The sequence below is a fragment of the Onthophagus taurus genome, chromosome 10, assembly GCF_036711975.1.
Source record: "Onthophagus taurus isolate NC chromosome 10, IU_Otau_3.0, whole genome shotgun sequence".
In the NCBI taxonomy this organism is placed as follows: domain Eukaryota; kingdom Metazoa; phylum Arthropoda; class Insecta; order Coleoptera; family Scarabaeidae; genus Onthophagus; species Onthophagus taurus.
Window position 1 is genome coordinate 4,135,152 of NC_091975.1, and position 27,551 is coordinate 4,162,702.

The window sequence follows — 27,551 nt, forward strand, 5'->3', positions numbered from 1 at the left end:
AATTACTTACTCGAAATAATTTTTGGGTTAATTCAAACCATGTTTGATGTAAAACATATTTTGTCACCTTAATTATTTTTTGAGTTATAACAAATTTTCGACTCAAACTTCGTGAATATTTGATATTTTGCGATTTTGATCAGTTTACTTGGTACCAACGATGGGTGGAATAAAATTACTTACTCGAAATGATTTTTGAGTTAACTCAAAGCAAGTTTGATGCAGAACATATTTTTCCATCTTAATTATTTTTTGAATTATAACCATCTTTCGTCTTAAACATTGGGAAATTTGATATTTTACGATTTTGGGTAGATTAATTTGATTACCAATGATCCGTGGTAAATGATTTTTGATTTATTTAAGCATGATTTTTGTGCAAAACATATTCTTTGCAAATCAAAGTTTTTTAATTGTACTGTTTGAAGTTGATCAATCGTATCTGATAATATCCGATGACTCAATAAACTAACCAAATAGGTCTTATAATAGTTTGTTATCTTAACAGTATCAATTTATTTTTAATCGCAAAAAATTTTGTTTTTGGATTACCACAAGTGGATTTTCTGGACTAGAGTCTGCGAATTTTCCAACAATTAATCAATTAGAATGTAATTTGTTATTATTTTCATCGCATAACTTAATTAAAATCATTAAGATGGAAAATTGAAATTAATTCAAACATCGTGTAATTTGATAATTTTCAATTTTGTATTAGCCAGTTTGGTACCTAAAAAAATCATTTACTCGAATACCCATTTCTTTCTACAAAGTATTTACAGAACAAGTAAAAATCGGTGAAATAATAAATTTAAATTGATTAAAATCAGTTATTCATTGATTAAATAGTTTCTATTTTTAAGTTTTTAAGAATGAGAGGTGTGTCTGATAAATTTTATTTATGTTTTCAAAGCTTTAGTTATCTTATTTTAAAAATTCTGATTCTCGTGTATATTTGAAGTGATTTTATTATAATCATGAGTACACCACTTATAATTTATAAATCTCCTAAAAAACAGGTAAAAACCTGCGAACGTTTATTACTCAATTTTGCACTTGAAACTTTATTGTTTGTTTTCCGTATTTTATATGTATTAAATCTAAGTTAATTAGATCTAATACTAATCGATATTAAACTAATACTATTAAAGCCTATTGAAATATTGTTACATTCGTAAAAGAAGTATGGCCCCCTCCCCTTTATAATAGTATATATATTGACGTCCTAGGCGTTTTCGACTAGATACAGATTAGTCAGAGAGACGTGACAACTACAGTGCGACTTCGTGAACGGTTCGTTCGTGTTTTCCAAAGAAAGTTTGAGTAAATTTATTTTTTGTACCAGTGAGTGTGAAGATACATAGAAAAAAATGGATTTTAGACTGAAGATTGGCAGCACCACAAGCAACACTATAGGTAAGTTCGAATGAACCCTCAGAATCGCACATTTCGGTCCGAGAGCGAGGTGGGGATTTGGCTTCTTGGATTCGCTCATGACTCAACTGAGTCTAGATTAGTGAAACCCGCGTTGAGCGTGGCTCAGTTATCAGCGTGCTCGCGGCGAGTCGAGACTATCTCTCCCTGAAGACAGTTATTTTATTAATAAATTTGTGAATTAACTTAATTGTATTAAATTAAAATTAAAAAGTGAGTTTTCTGTTTTGGGTAGAATTAAGTTTTTTAGTCGACAACTTAATTAATAATAGATATTTTTCTTTCATTTGCAGTGAATTACTTCAGACTGATTTCGTTTTTGATGGTTTTATCAGTATTGATTACAACCTCGACGACAGCTCCCGCAACAAACAAAAATTTAAATAAGAACGTGTTCGAAATTATACAAAATCCATGCCACTACAATGGTCACAAAATAAGACATCAACGATCCACTCAAGATCCTGCTTTCAATGTCCGATGGCATGTAAATACAACTCGCCGATTAACCGACGGAATACTTAAAGAATTCAGAAGAATGTACGACAAAGTAAGTACATCAATCTACAATTTTCAAAAAGACACAAATAATTAATTAATTCTTTTTTGTCTACAGTCAAAAATGAAACTTACAACTAGCAAATTTACTGTTCCCAAACAAATAAATCAACGAGTAAAATTTTACTTGAAACTTCAACTTTACGTTAAAGCCATACGTATGTTGACCGAACGAGAATTTGAAAGTGCGGGTAAAATTGATGCGGGGAAGAGATTGTCTAATCTCACAAAACTTTACAATGAATCCACCATCCTTCTTTGCGAAATGAGCGATGACCTCCACTATCATAATCTAACGACACAGCAAGGTATCGATCATTTGGAAGTACCGCTGCCCATTTCAAATCAAAGCGATAGAACAACGATCAGTATCGAAGATCAAGGAGTTTTGAAGCATTACAAGAAGTTTTTAATAAAATTAGCGCAGTTTTATCACCCGGCCAAGAAAGGTAGGAGAAATGAAAAAGGGAACAAAAGTGGGAAAAATACAAGGCGGAAAGATGGGAAAGAAAACAAGCGAAAAGGAAAGAAAGGGTCTAAAGGGCAGAATGTAAAGAAGAACAAGAAATCATCTTCATCTTCTTAACGGTTATAAAGTTGTTTCTATTACAACCTATTGTGATATTTAAAAACCTAGTGATTATTTCGTGCAAAAATAGTGTTTTTGGAATTTTTTGGGGATAAATTATAAAAAAAAATCAAAAGAGATGTTAAAAAAATTTGGATCTGTAAGATTAACATTAAGACATCATTACGAGGTGTTAAAAAACTTTTTCTTGCCGACTTAATTGTTGAATTATTATATGTTACTGTGATAATGACAACCTATAGTATTATGACGAAATGTGTATATACTCTAGACTCATTTTTTTTATGATATACATTTTGTAAATATTGTTATTTATTAAGGTACTTATTTATTAAACCTAATTTATATTTTATCGCGCATCGTCTCCATTCCACCTAATTTATTTCACTTTCTTTGTGTCTTCAATTTTATACAAATTCGATTTATAAAATTCGAGAATCTCTTTTTCGAGAAATGTTTTAATTGTAATAAAATTATTTAATACAATTTTTTAAACGACTTTTTTATTGTTTTCCAATCCAACTTAATCAGATTACGAATAAATATTTATTTTGTAACAAATTATCAAATTGTTTTTAGTTTTTTTTTACCTGTTAAATCATGCAACTTTCCTCGAACCTTATCCTATTATCTCTGATGAAACAAACGTCATCGATGATGAATTTAATAATAACAAATAAATTAGGTAAATAAAAAAAAGTGTTTTATAAAAGTTATAATAAATCCACTTAATTAGATTATAATTGTTTCAATTAAAATATGATCACATAATTTCATAATATTTAATAATAATTGATTGATGAGCAATACATTATTAGTGTGTCAAAATACTTCAGCGACATCGATTGTGAGAAATTGTAAGCACATAAATTTCGTGATCTTTTTTTTAAATAGTATACGTTTCAATTTGGTTAGTCGCTAAAAGAGGGCGCCACACCAATTTAGTATCTCATTAGAAAGAAAACTGTTTCATATAATTTCACAACTTACTTCTTAGGAATACAGGAGTTGAAAAAAATATTAATATATACAGAGCTGTGCAACATAATAGGTGTGACCTGAATATAGTCTTTAAATGTATTTTAGTTGTAAAGTATACATATAAAAGTAAAATTTGTATTTATAGAATGTAAACAATAATTAGTACTGTAAGTACTGTTTAAGTGTTTTTCTTTTTTTTAAGGCGTGAATAATAGTAATAAGTCTAAACAATTACTGCCACTACTGTTTCTGAGGGTCATAAAAACCACTAGAAATATCGAATATTATACCAATTGCTCTTTTTACATCTTTCCACAGATGCTCGATTGGATTAAGGCCAGGAAATTGAGCTGGCCATTTCAACACATCGATTTTCTTTTCAGCAAACCCACCCTGTCATCAGTGTAGGGCAACCTGGTATTTTCCAGTACATTGATTTAAAATGCCCTGTATCCAAGGCCAACTCCATACTAGGAAAAGCACCCCCAAATCATTATGCATCCTCCACCATGTTTTATTGTTTTGCTGGTGTACCTAGCTAACGCTTTCTAGTGCACGAGCAGAGGCCCTAGCTCACAGGCGTTCTAGCGCATGCGAGAGGTAGAGTGTCACATAAACAACAAATAAAGCAGCAAAGAAAAGCACCCCCGCTACTAGAAGTGTCAAGAAATCACATCGTTACTAACCTGGAACCGAACCTCTTCGAGAAATTCGTTGTTGCCAGAACAAAAGCTGTCCTTCAACATTTGATTAGAGAAATTGTCCAAGATTTCAACTTTTCAACGTCTTATTTTTCTTTGTATATAAAAGTTGACGCACAATTCGCCATTTCTAGAATATTTAATGATAAATCAAAATATAATCGATGTAATTTCCCAAATCTATGATGTTATTAGCAACCCCCCTGAAAATGATATGCATCATTTTCTGAAACAAACATCAATTGATAGACTATCTCTAAGTGAAGAAAGGCGCATATTGTTAGGTTCTGAGATGGGGACGCAAAAACCGTCTGATTTTGTTAGAAGTATGTTAGCTACTGCTATTGGTGCAGAAATAGTAAGTGCAGAAAGTTTAGTTGTAGAAATCATACGTTCAGCTTTCCAAGCAAAGGAAACAATTAATTTATTAATCAAAGCTAGATCGGTTCTTGAAAAAGCTCAGCTTAAAAACCCCAAAAGTGGCTTAAAGCAATCAGAATAGAATTAAAAACCGGCTTAAAAGATATTGCTTTAGCTATGTTGGTGGATGCACTTCAAAAATATCCCAATTCTAAAATTTTATGAACTGAATCAATTTTTTTGGAGGCTATCATTCAATTGCTAATACAATGAGATTTTAGTCTTTGTTAAATCCCTAAATTACGGATTTAAAAGAGTTCGAAACAAACAGAGATAAAAAATGAGACGTTGATGAATGCGTTTTGAGGCACTTTCCCAAAAGTATTAAACACCGACCCCAAAATGACTAATTACATCCCGCCGGTTATTTTTCCGGTTGTCTTTTCGTTTTCCTTCCTTTTCCTGGTTCGTTCCTCTAATTGTTATTTATAGCCACCGCGATATTGAATTAGGAAAACCATATTTCACCTTTAAGTGGCCAAGGCTTTCTTTTCGCAGATGTCACCCCAAATTATATTTCTGAAAATTAAAATTTGTGTCCAAAACTTAATAAATATTAATCGGCCATCTCTTTAAATGAACATTCGAAAAGATTTTTTTCGTTGAAAATATATTTAAAATAAATTATTAAAATACATGTACACAGTACATCTCAACGGTTTCTTTTTCCTTGATCAACATCATTTTTTTATTCGTTTTGATGATTATGAACGTGTTGATGTTTGCGAGCTCTTCTCCTTATTGATACCATATCTAAAGGATCTCGGCCGTATTTAGCAAATACTTCGTGTTTAAATACTTCAAAGCGATGTCTGTTTTGGGTGTTTTGAATTTCCCGCCAATGTGGTCGGCCGCGTTTAAATTGTAATCCCCAATGGCAAGTGAATAGAGGTGATAAAACGAAAAATTCGTAACCAGCTACATACATTTCATAAACCTAAAAAATAATTATTAGGAAAGAATTAATTAAATGAAAATAATTAAAAAATTACTTGAGTATTTCTAGTATAGCCATATCCAACGAATCTTTCGTCGTGTGGAGGTACATCATCTGGTGCAACATAAAAAGGTTCGTATAAGAATTCGAAATTAGTTACGGTGTGGCTAACAACAACTTTATCTTCTTCTGATTTGTAGTTTTGCCATCTAAAAATAAATAAAATTAATATATCAAGAGTTTTTATCTTTATTGTATAATTTTACTTTGAAAAATTTGTTGCGAATTGATTAAAAACAAATACTTTCTGATGAAAAGGTCTCGCTAATCCTTTATTAGCCAGTCGAACTAATTCGCTTTTATTGGGTGGAAAAGCAACCCTATCGTCTAATTCATAAGTAGGAATAACATAAGCGCATTTCCCATCGCAATCAGTCTCTTTTAAAAACTCATTTAAAAGCTCAGCTTGTTTATTGCTTGGAATAACATCGACGTCCGTTAAAAAAACATAACCGGAACCGCAATGTTTTCTCGCTAAATTGCGCATATGGTTTTGTGGATATGGATGTTTGTTTCTCCATTTTTCGGTTGCGGATGATCTTCTTTTGAGCAATTGATTTAAAGTTATTTCTGGTTTGGTGCAGTCCATATTTGGTAGATCATTGATATCGATTTCGTTTGATGTAGGCATTCTACCTTTAGGCACGGCTAAGTGAAAAGTTACTTTATTTTTAATATTCGCGAAGCATTGTCTTAAGTAAATAATGTAAACCAATAAAATTTTTAATTCGTCATCGCCGGCTGCAAAAACGGCCAAGGAAATCGAAGCTGCCCATTGATTGGCAACTTCCGCAATTGAGAAGAGTCTCTCAACCGTACTCTGGGTTGCCAAACAAACAGAAAATTTATCACCTAACTCAGCGAATTCCTCACCAATAAGAAGATTGTCGAAATATTTGTAATTTCGGGAATTATCCCATCTTCCTAATCGAAAGTCTAACTTTGAAAACGGTTGGGTTACCGTAAATTCACCCAAATCATTTAAACATGGCTTATTTCTTGGTGCTTCTACTTTTTGGACTTGAATTACATTTCTTGAACAATCCGATTTGTACATTAATTTTGCCGTTAATAACAAATTATATAACATTAAGACGATTAGACAAAATGTTAAAATCGACCATTTTCTTCCTCTCTAAAACAATAATATAGAAAAAAACAAGGTATCAAAACAAAACGGAAAAGTGTTTAGATTTAAACATACCTGACACATTTGTGACTCCTAAAACGTTTGAACCAACATTACTTCTTAAACAGGAAAAACATGTCTTGAAATTTCATAAAAAAACACGACTTTTAGTGAAAACACATCACATCGACCAAAAGCTTTCCCAAAACCACGCGATTTCGACTCGAAATGTTTTGCGTTTGCGCAAATCTATTGATTTTCTTGATAAGGATAGCAAATAATTTATAAGTAACGAAATAGTTTTTGATACAACACTACTCACATATACTATGTTCACAATTCGTTTACGTTATTGAGTAAAAATAGATACTTTTTAGATGAAAAATAAACGAAACATAAAAATAATCTAATCTGAAACCTACGACCTCTTTAAAACAATAAGCAATCATTTTTTATGGACCATTCAAAATGATAAGGAAATATTAAAATAACAGCATGCGGCAATTTGAGAGGAGGCGATTTTTTTGAGTAACAAAAAAAATATGAAAGAAATGTTTATGTAGCGTCCTCTTATAGTGAATTACGGAACTAAACGTTTATGATTTCGATTAGAGAAATCTGCTTTAACATGTTAAAACGTTGTTAATAGGGAAGTATGATCTTCAAGGTTCAGTGTTACTTGTAATGTTAGTGTTGGTTCTAGTTTTAGTTATTATTTAGTGTTCGATTGTTGTATACTAAAACTACTAGAACCAACACTAGGCCTAGAACTAGAAAGTTTCGGGGTTAGCCGTGCGTCTTCAGACTTCCTAGTTCTAGGTCTAGTTTTAATTGTCATTCAGCACTAGATTGTTGTATATTTTTATTCAACTAAAAGTAGAACTAACACTAAAAGTAAACTAAAACAATAATAACTAAATAATGTTATGATTTTTTGAATCCCTTTAAATATATCTTTGATGATTTTAGAAGATTTGTCGACAATTTCAGCATAACAACACATTTAGTAATTTTTTTAATTCCACTATCTTTTACATTCCTTATTTGTTTCCTGCACCGCAGCTACAATTTTATTACCGATAATAAACCATTATAAGCTCATAATTGAATATTTTATGTGTTTGTACGAAGAAGGTACAAACAAGTGTATCAGTCTTGGCCAAGGTGTCTAAGACTTGGGGTTGTTATCTATTTGAGAATCGATTGCAATATTTGAGGCATTGGCTCTCGAAGATAGTTGCTTCATGATTTTAGCACCGTTTAATATTTTGTGGAAAATGTACCCATTTTTAATGGAATTAAGAAGTAAAAATAAGTGTTAAGTGTTAATTAATAGACTTTTATTGATGCTTCACACTCTTGCGCAACGTATCATTAATTATGTAAGCGTTTAATTAATTTAATTGCTGCTGAATAAATCATTTTATTATTGTAGAGTTCATCTATAAGGAATGATATCAATAACACAAATTGGTACGATGTTGATATTGCAACTCAAAAGGATTTTTGAACTATTCTTTGCATGATTCAACATCCACTTGGTATAAATTTCAACATTTCAATGTTAGTAATCTTATCAATTCCATGATCAAACTTGATTTAATTATTATTTTAGGATTGTAAAGGAACATATGTTTGGCTAAATTCATTACTGAAAGTGGTAAATCATTAATACTGTTATTGTTTACAATATAAATGTTTTAAAGATATTATCAAAAGATCACATTAAATGTTTCAAAGTTTTTTTTTTAATTCAATTTGTTTTATTTGTTTCAAGGCATTTTAATTTCGTAATTTTGCGGGTTAATTCGCGTAATTTCGATTTAAACCGAAACAAGAATAAAAAGATTGGGATTCCGCAAACAATTATTTTATTTCCAAACGAATAATTTGCATAAAACTGAAATAAATTCCGTATGTAAATAAAAGGTACGTTTGCTTGTCAGCGCGATAAAACATACACGTTCAAAATAATTACATTTTATATAACTCCGGCGTCGTTCTGGTTTTATTTATATCTACTTTCATATTGCGCTGCGGTTTCATAAATTTAATCGGGGATCGGCTTGCGTATGACATCATCTGGTAGATAAATTAATTTTAAAAATTCGTATCTCCGAAAAAATAATTTCAACATTCAAAAAAAAATTAATCATAAATAAATTCACCAAAAATGTTTTAATGTTTATCGTTTCGTACTAAAATATTATCCTTTATAGTTTTACAACATAACGCAAATGTTTCATGTCAACGAAGAATTTATCGATTCGGTCCCTGGAAAGCGGATATACGCATTCCATCGCGATTAAATAACACAACGTTGTTTACTCGAACCGCTGAATCAACCAAATTCTACCGCAATCCGCGGAAAACACCTTTGATCACTGCCGTAATTATAAAGCAATTAGCGTTGCAGTGTTGGCACTGGCCAGAAAGAAATCTCGTTAGCCCAACGTACGTTGTAATTAGTATGGTACGTTAAAAAATAACAGGTACACCATTAAATTGTCCCTTTTCTTTCTTTTTACTTTTTTTATGGGAACAGAATTTTTTTTATTTCTTCAAATAATTTTAAATCGACCTTTTTAATTAATGGAACGATCGTTTAAAATAACATTAAGAAATATTTATGGTTGTTTAGGTTTTAGTTTAAACTGGCACCTCCACCATTTTTAAAACTCACTTTTCTAGCACTAAACACCCAATTCAGACTTATGGTGTTTTTCGATTTTACAACTAAACTTTATCATCAAACATATTACTTATTACACACAGACTTGAAGATCCAAGTTTAAGCTTTAATTTAACTTGAAAGTCGTTTCTTAGTTCCTATAAATAAAGTTGGTATGATTTTTTAAAATTTAACAAATATTTTCGTTTATACAAACTAAATCATGATTATAGTTGTTTGGAAGTTTTCGTTAATGTACCACTCCAACTAGTTCGAACTTGACGGGGAAGCGATTGACGATAGTCACACGTCAATTCGTCGAAGCGTTTGTGAAAGATTGCAACGGGGCCCGTTTGGACAGGTCTGATCCTGCTTCATCGCATGGCATAATCTGGTAACATCGCGTAAAACGCTGGCATCGCAGCTTCATGAAATCACGTAATCTGGTTTGCTGTTTTTTTTACGGTTTTGTGATAAATGAACCTGTTATGGTATAATATCCAGATACAACAGAATTTTACATTGTCCAAAAAATTTATTTATATCACTGCAAAGTAAAAAGTCGAATTGGATTGTTTGGTTAATTTGGTTAATGTGTGAATTTCCCACAAAATCATTTTATAAATGCTGCTTTCGGAACAATACTTTCCAAATAAACAAAGCTAATTGTAACATTTTGTGACGATCGTTTTAAAAAGGGCCATTAATGTAAACAATGTATTAACTTCGATGTTGGCAAATAAATGATTTCGGGTTCCCCTATTTTATCCCGATGCAACTGGCTACGAGGGATTTTACAAAAATATTTCTGTCGAAATTTCCAATTAACCGTTGTTATGCGGTTCACATTATTGCATTTACCAAATATTCGAATTTCGGGTAATTATTGCGGCAAAATTCTATCCTAAACCGCCAATATAAATATTAAAAAAGAATCCAGTTTTACGATGGAGCGTATAATTTTTCTCTGGGGAAATTAAATTTTATTTCCCGCGGGTAGTCAAAATTGCGTGTCAGTGTATAAATCTGAGAGTAATCGCGCATCAGATTACCGTAGATCGGATGGCTTAACAAAGAATTATGCTTGAAGAAGAAAGGAATTAACGGCGACTCGACGAAAACCTCTTTCTGACACCTGTCTCTGATTCCTCGTAATTTTATCGGACATAAAAACTTTGATATTGGGAACAAGTCGAAGACATCTACCAACTTTACTTTTTATTGTTCGAGGGATATTCAGTTCAAATTAATTTCTTTCACCCGTTTCATATAATCTGCTATCTAACGATAAAAATAAATTGATAAAATGCGAAAAATAGTTAAAATTAAATAAAATTGTTGCAATTCAACGAATTGAAACCTCGCGGGGAATTTGGGTTTCTGGTTGAGCGATAGGTGGAAAATTTTAACAACGGGAACACCGACAAATTGTTTAATTTAATTCAATATAACAGTCAATTAATTTTATTTGGATGCTTTGTATCGAAATTTCCGTTTATAAGTAAAAATATTCAGCGAGGTTTAATCCAATTTTGAAACGTTATTGCAATTTCAGATTCGAAATTAATCTGTTTTTATATTTTTTAAATAGCTCATCCCTAATCGGAAATTCCTCATACTCTAACACTATTACAAATTTACATAGTTAACCTAAACAAACAAAACGTGATATACTAAAATCCCTTTTCTTAATCCCAACACTATTAATTTGTTAAAATAATTCATCGCAACGTTTACATCACCATAATAAACATTATCTTATCTTATATCACTTTTACGTGAATTTGATTCAAATTTCAAGTGGATATACAATATCTTTTTGATAGTCGCCGTCATAAAATCGTTTAGTTTAGTCACAAGTTCCGGGTTCAATCTCTACTCGGTACTCAATACCGATTTTTCCGGTACATTGAGCGACGTGTGGGGCAGTCACGCAGTTTACCACAGTCGCACCAACGACGACGCCGAGATCCTACATATATTTCAGCCCATTTGGCGACAAACGAGCGCTGAAATCGCACCGTCCTGAAACCGTTGTATCGTTATGTTCACTAAATTGTTTTACGACCAGTTTTAGTTAAATTTTATGATAAATAATGCAAATATTTCGATATCAATACAAATATGTTATAGATTTTTTTGGAAAAGGTAATTTTCTCCCTAAATTGATCGCACATCTAAATCCGTATCAGAGGTTTAGCATATTTTAGGAAAACGACATTTTAATGGGCGTTCGAAATACAAGGGAGAAGGCCTTCTGAAGTTTCAGGGTGCGGAGATCTCGCGCGATAACGTCATGAAATATTTATACCTGACCTGTCGATGCGGAAGTTACGATATTTCGGGACAACCCTTATAATTCATAAATGGGTTTGGAAGTTTTTGTTTAGTACCTTGTTAAATAAATTACTATCAAAGGTACTATGTCAATTTTTTTAAAATAACTCTTTCCTATAAAGTTAAAATTGGACGCAATTACAACATAACATACTATTAGAACACTAGATACTACAGATACATAGATAATAAATAGATAAAGATTTAATCGTAATTTTAAACGAAAATAACATTATTTATTATTTGTGTTTGGAATATTAATTTAAATGTATAATTGATATTAGGTGTCGTATTACCCCGTATTATAGTAAATATATGCCGTGGTGATAAACAGAGAATAAATACGCAAATTGCAGCACACAGAGAAATAAATATCGATAGAGTTGTCCGGGCGGGAATATAATTAGCCCGTTGATAAAATAAAATTGAAACGGATAACCTGGGTTTTGAAATCATTATTTTGGCAATCGCCTATAATTATGAAAGGACATTAAAATAATAATACACAAAAATAGATGAATTAAATTAAAATTATTTATTAACATTTTCATCTTTTTTAATTTCTATATAATTTAGTAAATTAAAGATGTATTTGGTTAAGCACAAGTATTTAATTTAATATCCTTCGGCAAACGATATTCCATTTGAATATTAGAACCGTTCGCCTCCGCCAGAATGATGTATGTAAGTACTTAATGCGAGACGAGCCGGCGATTCGGTTTGGCTAATGAAATGCAAACACAATAACTCCTAAGAGTGAGTTGCCTAATTAAATTCCGCACTCCCAAACTAGAAGAGAAGAGGACACCGCCCGAGAATAGTACCCCTAATGAATTCCGACTTATTAAATTTCATAAGCTCTCCATGTAATGAACAAAAACCGGGGGTACGACGAAAGTCCTTTTCACCTATGTGCCATAGCATCAAAATCAATTGGATTAGAGGTCGATTTTTCATTCGAAGCTTTGGAAAAAGCTTTGTGGTTCATAACGAGATTCACAATGCAGACACGATCGAAAAAAAGAGAAAACAGTGGAAATATCCTTTGATGTAACGGAACTTTAATTTGACGTATACGTGGGCGCCAACGCCGTGATTAAAGAATCCGACGGCGTTTCGTCCTTCCGTCGCAACCTTCCTCAGGCGCCACCGTTGGTTGCATCCCGACGCATCATCTCCAAGCTTGGTGTAAACAAGGTCTCGGGTGAAATAAATTACTTTTCGAATCGGAGAGGTTTTTAAATTGTTCGGGGGTGTGCTACGATAACCCTCTGACAGTCTGTCTTCGAAATTGAATTAGGTGCTCGTTGTTTTCGAGTGGAAAGATGTGCTCGAAGGTTTCGGACGTGGGAGTGTTTTTAAAACGACAAATATCCACTTTTCATGTTATTCAAAATGATTTGGAATTAAAACGCATGTATTTTTCAATCGTTTTTTGTTGTTTGACATCGTGATTTGGAAAGTTCATCGTTGGGACAAATGATCCGGTAAACCGTTTCCAGTTGGTCTTTACCCAAACGGTCAGCTGACCGTGTCATATTGTTAAACATTACTCGGGCAGCTAGGGTCGTACCGCAAATAGTCCGACCTCCGATTGCGGGTTGGTTCGGTTTGAATGGTGTAAACAAGGCTTGTCAATTACCTGTGTGGTGTCGGGTTTCCAGTTATTTATATTGACTATTTTGCTTCTAAATAAAATTTTATCGTTTCATTAATCAAAATCATCACTATATTAACCCAACCCATAATAAGTCTTCGAAATCTTTAATAACTTTTGTTGCTATCTGTACATCGTATATTACAAATACTTAATAACGTAAAAATAATAATGAAATAATATCATGAGAATGTCCTGCTGAATACATTTTAATATGCTTGACAGCTTCAATTTTAATAATTAAATTTGTTCGTATATCGTACAATATGGTCGTTGAGATCTCGCCGTTAAATAGCTTAGAGTGCGCATGATATTAACGAGAAAGGGTAGAAAGGGTTGAAGCGCTCCGGGGAACGCATCTCCGTATTCGAAGCTTTGTCGACCGTATAGCAATTTTGCCCGGAAGCTGTTGGTTCTTTTGCAGAATAGAATACCACTCCACCATTTTGGCTTATCGTCTGCTTTGAAAACCTTGTATATGCAAATCGTATTAGAAAAGTGAAAAATCACCAAAAAAATTATATTTGTAATAAAATTAAAGTACTGCTCAGACCTTTTTGCTAATTTTATTATAGTTGTGCTAGATTGTGGTTTTGATAATTCAATAAATACCCGTACAGAGTAGAAAGTTAATTAAACTTCGTGTAACTAAAATTCATTAACGCTCGTTTACGAGGCTGTTTATTGAAAACTAGACGAAAGCTGCTCTAAACTAAAATCAAAATCGCAAAAGCCGCCTGCCTCGATTTCATGCGTTATTAGCTCACCGGACGCAAAAAGCAATCAAATCTACATTAAACATTATACGCGACCTGGTTCCAGTTATTCCCGTACACGAGGATGGCCTGGATAAAATTTAATCCGGATAAACGGGCCGACGATCGGTTGAAGGGCTTTTGTTTTTGTTGTACTGTTGTTTATTGGGGCTAGCGTAGGTAATCTGTTCGATAGATACGTTTAAAAAACTTTTCAACACAAAAAAAACGCTCACCTGGGAACCGTTCGAATCAAAAATTTAATGTGATCTCAAAGTTATTTTATGCCTTGTTTACTTCGGGAAAGTTTTTAGTTTTATTCCGAATGAACGTGTGCAAACAAACAGAAATTCGTAAGCTTTTACAACTACCGGAGTACCAATTTTTACTAGAACCCTCTTCCGGTTTTACGATAGAAATTAAATGCAAACGAGTAGAAACTAGCTCAATGAAAATTAAAGTTTAGTTTTTGTATTTAAAAAAAAATCTTTATTCCAATATCACAGATTTTCGTCAATGTTTTGAACAAAATTTAATATATTCAATGAAATTTTAACGAGCTACTAAAGTTTTATATGATTTTATAAATTATGTATTTAAACACAAAATCCAATTTTAATTATTTGATATTTTTTTCGGAAAAACACAAAAAACAATGTTCTATAAATATCTATCTAAATAGGTTTTCTGATTATTTAATTACGTTCAACACGATCATCTTCTATCTTTCTCACAAGACACTTTCTTCTTTAGGGTTCTCATAAACAGTCTCCTTACTGCCTTCGAACAATGTATATTTCTAATTGTCAACATTATCAAACTTTCGTTTCTAAATGCTTCATGGTCATTACAAATTGCCCATCTCTTGGGCGGTCGTCCTTGTGATCTTTTTCCTTTCAGTCGTCCATACATGCATATTCTGGCCAATCTCCTCTCATCCATTCTTTCCACATGCTCCTTCCACTTTTTCTTTCGTACTTTTGTCTATTTTACTACATCCGGTATGTTACACCTTTTTCTGATAGAGGTGTTGGTCTGCCTATCTCGCAGTGTCACATTCAACATAAATCACAAGACTTTTATCTTCATCACCTTCATATTCTGTTATGTAACATGCATAACTTGTTCTATTACAGAGTCTTCAACTTGTAGTTTGCAGCGTCTTGGTTCTTTGGATATTACCATACATTTTGTTATCTCCGTTGATATTTTCATATTGTACTGCTTAGCTGCAAACTATGTTAATATTTTGCATCCCTATCTTGTATCCTATCATAGTACCAAGGCTGGAAAATAAACTTGAGTTCTACCAGCCAACAGAACAAGATAGGATTACACCAGAGCAGTAATTCTTCTATTTGTAGAGTTCCATAAGGCTTTCGACACGATTTTAAAAGCCACAAATCTTATTTAACTACTCGGCCAAAACATCTTTTGGATGAAATTCTTAAACGTTATCATGTTTGTAACACATGTTAGTAAACCTCTACGAAATTTCGTGTTTGTTATCTTACTTTTTGAGGGTGATGAGAACAGTAATAATATGCAAGAAAGTACTTTGTTAATTCATTTAATTAATAACAAATTTTATTACTTTATAAGTTAATTTTTAAAATTCATGATAGTTTAATGCAAGCCAAGCGAATTAATCCATTTTAAATTCCATAGAGTTTCGGTGAAATGTTGCAGGCGTTCTGACGAACAGCTTTCGGTGAGTTTTTGTGTGCAGTGCTGGTCAACCCCAATTTGTTGAAAACCACTGAAAAACCAGGTCAATTGTCGAAAACTATTGACATTTTGCTAGTTTATTCAACAAATTTGGATTATTTGGAAATTTGTAACGATCATGGATTATTTTTCTTTATTTATACAATGATAATTAAAAAATTTCGTTGTATAATTTAATAATTTGATAATACAATGAAAATGAAACATCACATATTGTTTTTACGATTTACAAAAATTCTAAACCTGATTTCCCCCAATTTTATAAATTGTTATTGTTCTTTCACGACTGACGATAACGAGTTTTTGAACGTGATTTTTTGTAATTATGCCCTTTCCGACACAATTTCAAGAGTCGTTTTTCATTTTTTACATCTGGCAATTAGGATCCTTGAATTTACGAACCATTTCGCTGTTTTCATGATTTTTTCTGGCGATTCATTTTGATTTGCAATATTTCATCGAAATTGGAAGTTATTCGTGAAATATAATTTCAAATTACTTGAAATGTTTGGTTCTTTTCGTTGGATTCAATATATTATTGTTGATAAGTAAAAGGATGGGTATTATATACATTTTCCACTTATAATAAATCATTTGCGTTAGCTATCGTTGCACTTTAGGAGGTCTGCCAGCGCCACCCGTCGAAAGCTTGGAAATTTACGAGCGTTTTAAGCGCGAAAATATGTAAATACGAACGAAAATTATGCTAATTCACTCTAGTAGTCTGTGATTACTACATACGAACTGAATATAATCATATTTTTGTAAAATCTATTTCAATTTCTTTTCTTTTTATTCAACTTTTTTTATCTTAACCTTTTTTTCCGTGTAATTTTCTTATTCAACACGCTACAGAATCGCGATTCGCAGCAAAACGGCGCCAAAAGTAGGTCCTCGGTGTTATCCTTTATGACCCAGAAGGGCGCGTAGTTTGGCAGCAACCCGCTCGGAGGCGCCCGACGCGCTCACAGCCGCAACAACGTTCACCAGCAGTCGATAGCGTGACCTGAAGAGCTTTACAGCTTTCAGTCAACGCGCGTTCGTTGTCGGGTTCAGACGTAGGTACTTCGTGATACATTTCCGTTCTTGTAAACGTTCGGATACGCGACAAATACTCTTATGAGTATTCCTTATCTAAAAGGGATACTCGGTTTTTGACAAGTTCTTATTGCGAGTTAAAAAGTGACTTCAACGATGTTTCTTCGAAAATGTAAGTTTTGAAAAAACTTTTTTTAACTTTTTATTTGAAAGATGTTGGATTGAAGAGAAGAATGTTTACATTTTTCTTAGAAGAATTTAATCTTGTTATCCCAGTAAAACATTGCCTCGGACAATCGATCTTCGACTAATCTCGTTGACTCCCCGGACGTTCCGTATCAATTATGGACGATGGATCGAATGGAATCCTCGCGGATGCAGTTTGAAGCGTAATTCTATTTGTGAAAACCCTACCGGGGGTCCGAGCGAAGGGAGGCCAAATCTCTAGAGATACTCATACCTCGTGTGCTTCCCTTTTCCCCACCCATTTAAGTGCACACTATTTCTTTCTAGTAGAATCCACCACGAAACCGTAATCGAGAAAAACGCTGTTCTGTAATTTTACACCGCGTTTCTAACGCTAGTTCTTTAATTCTTCTTTGTGCAGCTCATTTCAACCTGCATTGTCCTCTCTTTTCTAACGAATTCTATTGTGTTTTTTCTCTATCTATTTCATTTTATTTGCAATTTTCTTATCTTATTCGTATTATTTTTTCGTATCATCTCCTTGTATTGTTTGAATGTGGAAGTTTCGTATTTTCTAATTTCCGACTCCGAGGGTGCTGACGTCGCTATAATCCCACTGGATCACAATGGCATTCTCGAAATGGGATGCCACTGTCATTAGTGTAGCGAGACGTCAGTGTCGTTGGACAGATAAAAACGCTACAAATGCCACTAATGTCCCCGTAGTAGAAGGGGAGGATTCGTAAGGATGGCACCGAGATCGTTTAGCTGCAGGATGATACGGAGTGATAAGTAGATTAGGGTGGTCGAAATCGGGTTAGTAAAGAAGGGAAATGAAAGAAACGAGATAAAAAAAAAGAAAAAATAGTTACATGAAAAGAATGGTTTTAAATGGTGTGGTTTTAATGGGGCGATTCTCGAATTGAATTAAGAGGAGGTGATGTGCGAAAATATGCTTTTCAGGGGGAATAAGTAGTATCGCAAACATCGCGGAGAGGGTGTGATAAAGCGATGATGCATGGCCGTGTCGGTGAAGAGGTCCTCTTAAGCCCTCGCTTAATATTCAAAAGGCGCGCGGGGACAGAGCAGCCTTTTCAGTTGGTGGTAGGGCGGAAGTCGAGCTCCCAAAAGGTAAAAAGCCAAAGAAGCTTGTTGCCAGTCTCTCCCTTTAAAAGAGAAAAAGAACTTTTCAAGAACATTTAAAAACAAAAAAAAAATTTTCGATTATTGTGTTTAAAACATGAAAGTAATACACTTTTCGACTGTCACAGTAAGAAGTAAAACTGGTAAAACAGACCATATCCCTACCAAAACCCGACTCCAATTTGTATACAATGCGCATTCAGCAGTAAAGTAAACGAGTGACGAGGACAGCTTTCAGATGCTGTCCCCGCACTACACCATTGTGTAGTCTAGCATTATTCATCATTTTCGAAGCGGCAACAATGCCGATTGTTGCATTTGGACCGTTTAGGTCTATTATATCCACGTCTCTGTTTATAGAAGCGTAATTTACGTTAGCTAATTACCCAAAACTATATGCATCTAGGACTAGGTGTAAACTTTGGGTATTAAAAAGATATTTATTTAAACGTCAACTTATCTTTAAAAAAAATTGTTATAATTTTACTGCGATTCCAACAATACTAGAACACTAGAGAGGAAAATCTTGGACCAACTATATGAGAAACCTCGAGTTTCAGAACATATAAAGCTCAAACGAGGCAGAAGAGGACGGTCTAGAGGCAGGCAACTGATTGGGAAGCTCAGAATGCGATGGGACAATGAAATGTGGAAAGATGCTAGATACATGTTAGGAGCTGCAAACTAGAAAAAAGCATCAAAAGACAGAGATGGACGAAAGCTCGAAGTTGAACGTCATTGGATGGATACTCAACAACTTTGTCAAACTACACCTCTATGGTCTAGTTGTATGGGTGAGTAGTATGTTGTCTAAAATGGTCGGTTCGCCAGAATCTCGTCTATAAAAAAGGCGTAATTTAAATAGATGAGTTTGAATTGAATATGAGAGGCAGTATACTGCTCTTATCTTGGTACTTGATATATAAAATTGAGTTTATTGTAATATTTATTTGATTTAAAACACAATTTTATGATTTGATATTAGGTATCTGAGTAAGTATTTTTAATTAAAACCAATAACTGTCATCAATAACATAATTTCATTTGGTTCTCCTTAATACAAGAATGCACATAACGTGTAAAGGCAATCAATACGTCAGTCCCAACATATCATCTAGTAATCACGCGATGAGCTTTCGCGTTTACCATGAAGACAGCATGACGCCACATCGCCATCGAATCAAGTTTAATGGTTACACAAACAGTGATTCCGTGTTTACAGTATTGCACCATACATGTTTATAGAGAGTTAAAATATATTTATGTTAAATAGTTACTTAAATATACTTTGTCAATATGTTTCATTAATCAATACAATGACGACTAAAATAGTTTTAATATTTAATAATTTATTAATTTGAACGTTCTTTTCCAAGTTATTTTTATAATTTTTTTCTTTTTTACAACCCAATTTTACTGGGTTTCATTAAGAATCCTTGCAGAGTCCTTATTAAATCAATCCAACCTTAACGAGCGTAACGGTCGCGAAATATGCAGCGCAGAGAAAAGGGCTCGAGCACAAAGGTGCTTTAATTAGAAGGTAACCGGTCTCAAGCGCTGCAATATCCAACGTCTTTTAATAAAATCGAGCGTAAAACGCGGGTTAAACGCGCTAGGGTCGGGACTTATTACATCCGACAAGTAATTAGTGCTTATTATTACCGTTCAAGTTTTTTTTTGGCCCATAAAAACATCAAAACATTTTTGAATAAAAGGTTATTTTTTGTCATCCGCAATATTGACTTGAAATTAAATCAGTGTTTGGAAACGACCAACGCAACGTAACCATTCCCATGAGAGGTTCCTTGTTTGCCAGAGTCGAAAGAACACACAAACACACCATGTATATCCGGCGGCGCACGTAAACGAGGTAGATACGCGACCGTTGCGGACCGGCTAGCGCACGTTCGAGCGTCGCGACGCCGTGTTTAAGTTGCATGTTTATGCGGGAGTGCGCTGCAACCCCTCGCAAAAAGAAACGAACACATACCCGGAACTACACGACGTCCCTTGGTGCCGCCGAAGTTTGTTTTACCGTAACAGACCAAACAGACGCAAAAGATGAGATTGTTAATTGTGAGGCGCGTACGCATCTTGTTTGCATATTTCAAGCTGCTTTTTCCATCTGTTTGGATGTTGAACGTACATCAAAGTAAAACTCTCGTCGGTGATTAAAGGAAGGCGACGGATTTTATCGACGTGGTGTTAGATTGTAACACACTGTTAAGTCGAGTTACATAATTACTTCGTTTGGAACTGGTACCTCCTTTTCTTTTAAACCGAGATAATTTTAGGGATAATGATAAGGGGGAATTGGAACTCCTCTTTTTATGTAGATATAAAACCTTCTTCATTTAGATGGAATATTAAATAAATTTGCAACGTATGTAAAGAGAGATTTGCTATAAACTATATTCATTTAATCCTGCTGCAGAATATTTTACATATAATTAAGCATTAATTAAAGAGACACCTGCATAATTCAATATGATATCCAGAAACGAGTGATTCGCCGCATCTAATGCTTTTAAATTAGAAAATTATACAAACAGTATTAGCATCGAAAACATGCAATGTCATGTATAATATGAGTAAATGAAACTTCATTTCGAAACACTGCTATAATACAAGTATCGAAGATATAAATATTACGTCGTATAGCTCCAAACAATTCCATGTGGTACAATTTTAGTTGTCGGTGTTACATATAATTAATAGAAGGCTAGGTTTTGCTTGAAGAAGAGTAGATACAGCTGGCAGAAGTCTAAATACTGCGAACTTAATAATTCTGTAGACTGTACTGCCGGCAGAAAACTAGATACTGCTTATCAAAAATTCGGTACAGCATTCAGAAAATTGGATGCTGCTACTAGAAGACTTCGTATTGCTCATAGAAGACTAATTGCTGCTAGCAGACGACTAAATATTGAGAATAGGAAATATAATACTGCTAGCAGAAGATTAGATACTATTAATGGAAAATTTAATACTTGTAAAGGACTCAATATTGTTAGGTTAGGTTGGGTTGGGTTAGTCCGCGTCCAGAAAACTGAACAGTGCTAATGGCAGACTTTAATACCATGATATAAACATTCTGGATACTACTAACACTGCATATTATCTAATGCATTTGAAATAAAAGGTGCAAGTTTTTTTTTATAGCACGATTTAAGTTGGGGTGGTTATTTTTTGGATTTGTAAAACAAACAACACACATAAGTGAAGTTTATTAGATAATAAAGGTATAGATATAAATACATACATGGTTTCGCACTTTTCTATACACGAAATGATGAAAACGACGAAATTGACGAATACACACTGCATTTTACATTACATTCATTTTATGGATGACGTGGTTTTCTAATAATAGTCTTGAATTTAGGCCAAATGTTTATATAGGTTATTATTATAGATTTTCTATTCTAGATTTTACAAACAATTTACGATCATTACCACTAAGTGTATCAAGCACTTAATATATTATTTTTTAACATTTGAGGGCAATTTCTAAAACTATTTCCAATAGTGACAAGGTAAAGTAAATAATGGATGTAAATATCAAAATTTCGTTTATATTCATTACCTAGTGGGAATTGTTTAGGTTTAGCGAATGTTTTTTGTGTGTTTTTACACACTCCGCATAGTTTCAAATAAATACATGATACCAATCCCAGTGATTGTTGTTTATGGTTTAAAAAATAAATAAATCTTTTTGTCACGTCAGGCTAGTGGAGAGTTGTACTTCGGTAAATACATTGAAATATTTTCATTTGGTACAATTTGAACAATACGATTTGAATGAGATTTCCACTTGAATATCATAGTGATTGATGAAATGATTTCTGTTTAACAAACGCTGGTTTAAACTCTGACGATTTAAAACTACAGTCGTATATTTCTGTTACTTTGTTGATTAAAACTTTGATCAATTTTTTGGTGAACTAATTCAATTTTAGAGGATGACTGAAAAGTTTCGTAACTCTGTAAATATCAAATTTTCTAGTAAGTTTTATCTGAGTATTTCCAAGAATGATGAGATCCTTTTGATGATGGGTATCGAAGGGTGTAAGAAACTGGGTCGAAATTGAAATATAACTGTTTTACGATTACGACCGCAGATGTGAAATAAAGGATTCTTTACGAGTTTCGTCCGGTAATTGAGAAATTTCGGGTGTTGTGCTTTGCTTTCACGATCTCCTAGTATGATAAAATCACCTTCGTTGTTTACTGAGGGGACAGCTGACGCGCTGCAAGGACACCAAAAGAGGGGTGGTTTTCCTTCAGGGTACCGTCGTAAAACCGGAGTTATATGACAAGATAATTAAGAAACGAGACTTACACGCATTTTTTTTTTTCGAATAGAAATCAGGAAGAATTACGTACGCAACGTCGGTTGGTATTTAAATGCTTGAAAACGAAAAAGAGGGTGAAATGAAATCCCTTTTCCTGATAGCCCAACCGTGAAATTAGGTACATATTCGTCCCTTTCAATAAAAGAAAGCCTGGCGGTGAAAAAAAATCGAGTTCCGAATAAAGGGGAATTCATTCTCTAAGTGCTCTCCGATGGAAAATATTCTTATAACCTAATCTAAGAATCGAGGGGGCTTAATTTTCCCACCGAGCCTTGGGGGGGCTGCGGTATGAAAGTTTTAAGCCCTCCGAGGGAGCTTTTCCGCAAGTAAGTCTCTATAAAGATGTAAAAAGCTAATTTAAGTTAATGCCGGAAAAACATTTTCTCGCCACAACTAGGATCTACCCTAGGGCTGAACTCACCACCCGACAACTTCTAAGAAACAGTATTCCTGGGGTATTATTTTCTATTTTTCGGCGTAAATAAGTTTTTTTTAAATTAACTTCAAAATTAACCACAATTCTATTTACATTTTGAGTACAATTTTTTAGGTTTCACCTACAATTAATAGCACCACTCTGGAAGGTCAGTGCAAGTTTAATTTAGCCTTCGCTGCTAGTCCTTTAAGCACATTAAAGGTGCCGGTAAGCTTTTTAACCCTCCCATTTGAGCATCTATCTTCCGCGTAATCCTCTCTGGTGCGCGCGTACCGGATTCCTGGACGACCACCTTGCGGTATTGACTCAAATTAAACTTCCAGTGAGTCGTCTGGGTGAGCACTAGCGAAAAGCTTTTTGGAATGTGCACCAGGGCAAACTGTGCTCTCCTAGTATGGAGATCTCGTATCCCGGGTTTTACCTGTAGCTGGAAGTTGCGGGTCGATTCAGAACCAGACCTAAAAATAAAAAGAGAAATATTTACAGTACTGTAGAAGTAGATTGAGTTATAATATTGTATTTTGTTAAATTAAGTATTAAGAACCACCTAACACCCGGTGGTCATTGTAAGAAGACAGTTCGTAATGAAATGCTTAATTAATGTGGACCGTTAAAAGAGAAACAAGTCGCTTTTTCACGTCTAGTAGAAACAGGAAAAGGGGGAGAACTGGAACAGCCGGAGGCGAGAACGGGCACAAGAAACGGGTGAAAATAAATGGATATTAATTATTCCTCCTTATCGCGCGCCTGATATCGCGTGGAATTCTGCGCAGACGGAGCTCGTAAAAATGTTTAGTTTAATTAGTTATGGGCGAAGAGAAATTGGCGCCGGGAAATTAGACCTCCGGATTAACTCCCGAGCGTTTTTGAGCGAACCGTCTAATCGACATTGAAAAAGAGAAAAATCGAATCGTCTCTTAACGACTTTCGTTTAATATTCCCGGCGGTTGTCGGCCTCGCGTAGACAATTGGGGCCGAACAAGGCGTAACCTGAATTGCGCAAAGTTCTTGCCGCGGCCGCTAAAGGCACCGGGGCGCTTAATGAACAAGTTGTTGGGGGGCGAAGGCTCCCTTCTGGACGCAGATCACGCGTTTTCTTTTCATTGTCTTCGTTATGAACGGCAATTCTAGCCAACTCCTCGAAATGCCGTCGACTTATCGGTTCGACTCCGTAACGAGGATATATATCGCTGTGCCAGAAGTTATTATATCGTATGTGATCGGCCAACTAATTGCGACGTGAAACGAAAATTACACCCCGATATTGATCGCATTACGTGACGTTATTAAATTCCCGATTTACAACACTACAATTATTTCGAATCATTTGATAAATCTAATAACTCTCAAACATCATTTCATTCACTTTTCTAAATGTAAGTCAAATATTATATTAACCCCGACTCATTTTACCAAATGACATCACCAGAAACCGACATAATAACAATAAAAGAATACAGTTTCGGGAGCTAACCGGTCATTTACATAAATAGGGTCTCTGTGTAAATATTTGCTTTTATCTCCTCGGGGAGATCTGCAATAACAGAAAACGTGCGCTATCTACGTGATTGAGCGTAATTAAACCACCGTTTCGGTTCTATTGTTACCGCCGAGTATTTTAAAAGTGATTCTCTTGATAATTAGGATTATGGTTACGAGACGTGACAAAAAAATCTATCAGGGAAGTTACTTTATAAGAAAATTAGTTTGAGTATTGAAATGAAAGCAGTGTCGAATAGAATAGAGTAAGTAATCTGTTCAATTCAAGTGTTGCCAAACCAAAATTAACAGTGAACGTAACGCCAGGAGACTAATAATTAACTGTAACAGCAGTGGGGGCTAATTGAAGTGTCGGCGGCAATATGTGAGGGCGTTGCGACTGCTAAGAGATCAGCTAAACACCTCATAGTTAATTGCAAATACCTAGCTTGATGTAGCGACCAAAGCAATTCGGCTAAGAGCAACCCTCCAGGCAACCCACTTCCTATTCTCTCCATCTACACGAGACAAAGATGAGAGGAAAAGAGGTCGGTATTTTTGTGAAGCGACCCGTTTCTACTAGAAAACAATGGACATAGAGTGCTCGGACTTATTTATTAAAATACCTGCAAGACTGCGCCCCTTTTCGTTAATAATTTGATGTACGCCGTGGAACGAAACTTGCCTCCCGGGTAAGATAACTCCGGATGGGGCACGTGCGCCTAGAACTCGGTAAAACATTTATCGAAACCTCCGTGTTCGTCACGTGACCTCTTCGAGATCCCTCGAGAAGTGACGTTTTATTGTCCGACGGGCGCACACGTTCCTATAAGTTCGGCGCAACAATGCGCGATACCGCTTTCGAACCATTTGCGTGTCAAACTTAGCAACGGTTCGATTGATACAGAACCCGGATGTCGAGTAGAGAGGTGGACTACGACTCGAAACTGGAACGGTTTTCGTGTTCGACACGAGTGGGTGTTCGCTTCGACACGGACCAAATCGAATTACCCCAACGAAAACTTGACGTACAGACATTGCTTATAGAATTCTGCACTTACTCAATCATGATAACAAGAAACTCTTGCTACTAAATATCTATTATTTGATAGAATTTAACAAAACATTTAAGAAAGTATTTAATAAAATACTTATCCCATAGTTTCAGTCAGGGTGGTTTTGATTTCTTGATTTTCTTTTGGAGGAGCAAAAAAAATTTTATTTCTCAAGAACTGATAGTGATTTTTCAAAACGGCTTTTTGCATTAAAAAGCGGATACTTTAATTAATAATCGAAAGTCTCCTGTTAACTAGCGCTACCTACCACTGTCACTAGAACTAACATTAGACCTAGAACTAGAAACATTCAGGTTTGACGAAAATTGTCATAAATTTTATGACTTATAAATTAATTTGAAGGACATTGTGAGATTGGAACTGATTTCTTATTATATCTCTTTTTATTCTGTATGAAGAAAGTTTTAAAAGATCTAAGAAGACCTAAAATTCTTCAATTCTTGGCATAGCTCCTTTCTGCAACACAGCTCCATATCGAACTACTAATTAATATCTCAGCTTCCTATTTGATCCTATTTGGTAACTATGTGATCAAAAAGTTGAGTATCTTCCCAGCTTTTCGTCACTTCTCCAAAAAAATGTGTTAAATCTTAAGTGAAAGTTTAATCAAAGCAATGAGACGTGAAGGAACACTTTGAATTAAATTGTCTAAGACATCGATGTAAACGGTTGGTATAATTCCCTCTTGGAGTAGCAACCGCAATTCCCGTTGAACACGGTGCGGTGCGATGTAAAAGAAATTTATTCGCGCGGCCAATTTGCCGTCTCCGTCTCTCTTGCGGCTTTCTGAGAAAAATGGGAGCTGTGTCGAGGCAGTGCGCTGAAAAATTTATAAATCACGTAGCAAAGGAAACATGCTAGCACGAACGTGTAAGTCTTATTGTCGGTTTTGGCCTCCCGAAATCACTCTAGAATTTACTGCACTGTTCTTCCACCCTGGTTGCTCGGCGACCCTTGAAAAGATACAAGAAGCAATGTTATTTCAGTTTTAATCGGAAATATTATTAACTTATGCTATTAGCGAACAGTATCTTGACTGTCAGCGAGTCAAAGTTTCACCTAGAACTTAATTAGTGGTAGCTAGTATCTGATAGGTTGTTTGGGGTTTCCAAACTAAATTACTTCGAACGACTCAAATAATCAATAGCTTCAATATCGGTTCGGTTATTAATTTTGGATATCAATCTCTGTTTAATTAACATATTTAGTTTGCACCTATCTTTATTCCGAAACCCACTACATTAAAATAAGGATTACATCGTTTTGGCCCGGTGTTTAATATTTAATTCGCGGCAGGAAGTTAGTTAAGGGGTTTAACGTTCGCCGCGCTAAAACAAAAGTTAATTTCAATGTTTACTACTCGAGGGCCGCCGACGATGACTCGTTGAAGTTCTGCCTCCTGATTTAAAATTCATGAGGCATCGCGAGCAAGGGAATAGGTAATGTCGACCGAAATCAGTGCTTTAATGTTTAACTAGGCTTGTCTTATTTAATAATGATGAACAACAGAAGACTTTGGTAGTTTAATTTTATCACATTTCTTTTTAACTAACCTTCCCTTTTAATTATGTAAGTATTCTAATGAATACTTATTAATTCTTATGAGGGTTTAAACATTAAAATATGTTTGCTCTTAAGCAAAGTAGATATGCACTTTTTAAACAACATTTCATGCGCAATATACATGAAGGAGTTGCAGCTCGGGTCAGTAACTGCCTTCGAAGATGGCTTTAACATCAGAGAACACCCATAAATAATTCCGAAATTCACACCGCATCCTAATGTATGTTAATGCTATACGGACTTTAACGTCGACATACATTTGCACGAGCAAAGTTTCACTCCCTCAGGAAATATTCGGAGGGTGACTTGCCCAATGCC

The 27,551-nt window shown here is 34.4% G+C and overlaps 3 protein-coding genes across 5 annotated transcripts in view; 2 read left to right on the forward strand and 1 right to left on the reverse strand.

The window, feature by feature from the left end:
• The first annotated feature begins 1,272 nt into the window (after nt 1–1,272).
• LOC111428481 (uncharacterized) lies at nt 1,273–3,079 on the forward strand. Of its 2 annotated transcripts, none has more exons than XM_023064018.2 (3): nt 1,273–1,416; nt 1,728–1,984; nt 2,051–3,079. In XM_023064018.2, exons 1-3 carry the CDS (start codon nt 1,371–1,373, stop codon nt 2,576–2,578), a joined length of 831 nt encoding a protein of 276 aa, XP_022919786.1. In that variant the 5' UTR covers nt 1,273–1,370; the 3' UTR covers nt 2,579–3,079. The 2 variants fall into 2 exon arrangements, 1 of the variants encoding a protein (XP_022919786.1); XR_011641589.1 differs by lacking the exon at nt 1,273–1,416 and adding an exon at nt 1,455–1,647.
• A 2,195-nt stretch (nt 3,080–5,274) lies between these two features.
• On the reverse strand, nt 5,275–7,157 carry LOC111428471 (beta-1,4-glucuronyltransferase 1). The gene is made up of 4 exons (XM_023063998.2): nt 6,885–7,157; nt 5,887–6,815; nt 5,676–5,829; nt 5,275–5,620 (listed from the first exon to the last, which is right to left on the reverse strand). The coding sequence occupies exons 1-4, from the start codon at nt 6,891–6,893 to the stop codon at nt 5,372–5,374; spliced, it is 1,341 nt and encodes a 446-aa protein (XP_022919766.1). The 5' UTR covers nt 6,894–7,157; the 3' UTR covers nt 5,275–5,371.
• Nucleotides 7,158–16,971: 9,814 nt separating this feature from the next.
• LOC111428467 (protein O-mannosyl-transferase TMTC1-like) overlaps nt 16,972–27,551 on the forward strand; it is a 97,469-nt gene continuing 86,889 nt past the window's right edge. For both annotated transcript variants that reach the window (XM_023063992.2, XM_023063994.2), the window contains exon 1: nt 16,972–17,167. The gene's annotated coding sequence lies outside the window, so the exon portion shown is untranslated. The remainder of the gene's footprint in view (nt 17,168–27,551) is intronic.